This window comes from Eimeria mitis, genomic scaffold, assembly GCF_000499745.2.
Source record: "Eimeria mitis Houghton genomic scaffold, Emh_scaff64, whole genome shotgun sequence".
In the NCBI taxonomy this organism is placed as follows: Eukaryota; Apicomplexa; class Conoidasida; order Eucoccidiorida; family Eimeriidae; genus Eimeria; species Eimeria mitis.
Window position 1 is genome coordinate 10,499 of NW_013574571.1, and position 3,749 is coordinate 14,247.

General features: G+C 48.3%; 1 protein-coding gene across 1 annotated transcript; it reads right to left on the bottom strand.

Moving 5' to 3' along the window:
* Positions 1 to 739: 739 nt before the first annotated feature.
* Positions 740 to 2,167, bottom strand: EMH_0058240 (uncharacterized protein; the record flags this gene model as incomplete). Its single annotated transcript, XM_013501135.1, has 4 exons — positions 740 to 899; positions 1,474 to 1,580; positions 1,765 to 1,925; positions 2,056 to 2,167. 4 exons carry the CDS (start codon positions 2,165 to 2,167, stop codon positions 740 to 742), a joined length of 540 nt encoding a protein of 179 aa, XP_013356589.1.
* Between the last annotated feature and the right edge of the window lie 1,582 nt (positions 2,168 to 3,749).

Consider the following 3,749-nt stretch of genomic DNA (forward strand, 5'->3'; position numbering starts at 1 on the left):
AGTCTCCCTAAACTACTGGTGCAGTATTTGCTTTGCCTTTCCCACTCCTCGTATTCTCTGTGTTTCTCTGGCTACCCATACCCTCCTCTGCTTTTGCTTTTGCCCGAGCAATAAGAGAGAAATGCATACTTCGTGACCCAAACAGTAAATCACAAAGAGTCACGCTGCTCCTCCTGTACACCTGACCTCCGCATGTGTCTGCACCTCTGGTGCGCTCTCATTGCCATTAACTTTGTTCTTATGTTGCGTGGCCTCCGCTGCGCTTCATACATTAGTTCTATTAGTTGCCTGCACTTAATAATGCAATTCGCCTGACATTAATTCAACTATTTGCTTCTACCTGCAGCACAACTCATTGCTACGTGCTGCGCGAGAGGCCAACTACCTGCCTACACTTCGCTTGCCAAACCGACCGGTATGTTTCAGAGTTTAATCAAAGGCCACGAGGAAATAAAACCGGGATAGTCGCTGCAAGTTGGAGATAAGATAGCAACCGCCGCATGAGGTGGGACGGACTCGGAGTGTAAAGCCTAACATCGGACGTTCTCCCATGCCTTTGTTGCCTTCCACTGCGTCGGATATGTTGCTTGGAACAGCAGTTAATGTTTGGCTGTTCATACAGCAAGTGAAGCTTCACAGCCTGAGCCTAACAGGCGTGGCTCGGTTGGCAAAGTGCTCTGTAAACTAGCTGACGAGGAAACGGGGTGGCTAGCTAGGCAGCTAACGGAAGTTTGCCTCTCTAGGCAGAGACGAGTGTCAGCATAGCAACCAAACCGGCAATTAGAATGGTAGGGATCGCAGCTGCTTCAGCGCCATCCCCAACAGGAGTCTGCAGGTCGTCTGCTGTCATGTCTTTCAATGCAGTTGTTCGTGCAGTAAGTCCGTTGAAATACTCCTCACTGCAGGAAAGAAAAGAAAGCAAACAAACGCGCAGCTTCAAACAGCACAACACCAACGTTTTTGGACAATTGTGTCTAAACACCTTCGTCAGCCCCTAGTGGAGTTTGCGTTCCGTCACCCAGAACTTACCTAAAGGGGGCAGCATCCTTCGTCGTTTCAGGGCTTAATTTACAGAAAAGCACAGCCTCATTTGTTTCAGTTTCAGTTGGCCCTTGTGGATCGCTCCTGCCTGTTTGATCTGGTTGCGGATCAGTCCCAGTTGTTACTGCGACACACCTTCCAATAACGCAGCCGATTCTAGTGCTCTCAGATCCAAGCAGATATGCCAAATTGGCACCCTCAACTTTATTCCAGATTGTTTGCCACTCGGTTTCTTTCTGAGGGTATGTATTTTTGCTGGAAGAAGTGTTAACATAACACAGGACAGCACACGCAAAAGTGATATGTTGGCTGGACAGGGGGCAGTGAGGCTGATTAGCTGCTGGGTATGTATCATCACCGCGTTTCGCTATACAGAGAAGAGCGACGGGACTTGTCTGTATGGGGGTGAATACGGCAACAGCATTTCCTTACTCGAAGGCTGCCAATCCCTCCTCAACGGCCTCCTGCAGCAACTGACGGTAGTTAGGAGTGGTACCAGCGTCAACCTGGTAGTCGAAAGCGTGACGAAATGTCTTCTTCTGTAAGCCCAAATTGTACAGAAAACAACGAGACTGTCGCCTTGTATTTGGTCTGTCTCAGATAATCAGCTGAATCGCTGCCGTGTTTCTGTCGGATTTCACTGGGTGGCTTCAAGCTGAATTTTTCAAAGCATTAGTGCCAGTAGCAACAGCGCAGATTCGCCGTTTTTGTTGTTGTACTCACAAGATCGGATGTTATCAATCCCTCGCAAGCCCCTGCATTCTCTCCTGTTGCGGCTTGTACGGCTGACTTCAAGGAATCGACGAGGGCGTCGTCCTTTGTGACTGTACTGATGCGAATAGGGAGTTTTCCATTACGGGCCAAATTGGCACTCAAGTAGGCATCTGCAGCGAACAGAGTCACCAAGAAATAATAAATAGGGTCATTCGCAGCTGTGCAGTTGAAGACTTGACAACGTGCAATACGGTGGAAAGCACGAAGAAGGTGATAACCTATGGGGGGTTATATAATCACCTGGTTGTACATCTTCTACCTTAAACTTGTATGTTGGAGTGCTTGCCTCTGTTTGAAGGCCGCAGAGTGCGACGAGGCACACGGCTGCAGCCGTTTTGTAAAGGGGAATCATTGCGGGGGAAAGCGTGAAAGAGCTTTTGAGGTTCCCCTTAACCCAAAAAGAAGTAGATGTATTCAAGCAAATGAGTATAGGAGAGAAGGCAAAGAAGTTAGACTTATTCTACTGGTCCCTGAATCTCGTGAACAGCGAATGGAAAACAGGCGAACAACGGTCCCGACAATGCGAACAAAGCTTGAAACTCAATATAATGAGTAATTAACAAATGTAGGGAAATAAGAATTTCTGTGTATAAGACTTGCGTGCTATGTAGTTATCTCTGTTCCTGAAGGCGCCTGCGCTCCCCCGTAGGAGACCACCGGAGCTGTAATGGCAGCGTAATGCCGGGACCGCGACATCCGCTCTTGAAATATACAGAGTGCTGTCGTAATGGTAGATGCTAATCCATATTTATAAAGACGTTACTTCACTTTATGCATTTTTATGCAGAGGAAAGAAGTCTCTTGCATCTGGTTTCCGTTGAACGTGTGTGCTGCTGCAAGGCTCACATTGTACCCGACGGGAGAATATTATGAGATAATAATGTGCTTTGAACAGATCGACAACCAGTTGAGGATGAACAGTAATGGAAATGCTCACAGCGCAAATGCGTGCTGTAGCTTTCTGCATGCATCCATCTTAAACGCACGTGTGTCGTTTGTTGTTTATAAATCCTCCGAGCTGAGGATCAACAGAGCGCCAATGACTCCCCACGACCTGGGTTTTTATGGACAGAGTTCCCCCTGTTGTGATGAAGCCCTTCGGTAGCGTCTCAGATCTGTCCTTCTTCTTTTCCCCCTTGCGCTTCTCTGTAACATGTTTGTGTGTGTAGTAGGCGGGCAAGTAGGCACACAGCCAGCGCCAGTGCAACGACACGGTGCTCGAGGGTTGGCTGATGGACTAAGGCAGACAGAGACTGAAGCCGTCCGCCTGCGTTACCTTGCCTAAGGAGAACATAAAGGTTTTCAACCTTTGAATTAGTTCGTTTTTTTGGCAAAACTCCCTGAATACTAATCACTGCCACGTACCAGGCCACCTTGCAATGGGGGTGGAGTTTTTTGCTCGTTTCTGCCCTGATGAACTGTGCGGTGCTGCGAAGTGTTATGAGAGTTGTCGATCTTATCTGAGGATTGTCTGCGACTAGTGCTGCAAGGCGTCCCAGCGTGCAACCACAGCAAAGCTCCCTTTGCTACATGCAATGGCGCAGCAGACAATCATTTACGACTGTGCACTGTTCTCTATCGGCACTTGATACCCAACTTTCGTGCAAGTAGACACGCACCAACTTCACGCAGATCGTGCTATGTGTGACCCTGCCACCACTGAAACGGCCCACGCCTTCGTTTACCTGGTTGCCCATACGAACAAAAACAAAACACGAGAACTCTGTCCACTTCTCCTCAGTTTCAGTTTCAGGGTATGACTTCAGCTCTCTGAGGGAAGAGCAGCAATCGACATAGCAATACCATGCAGATGTAGCATTTAAATCAATTGGATTAGCGATGATGATGATGATGATGATAAAGCGGGCTTCTGGCGGGCACTGGCGGGTATGAGTAGGGCGGCTATGACTATGGAGAACTGTTCGTCACATCCT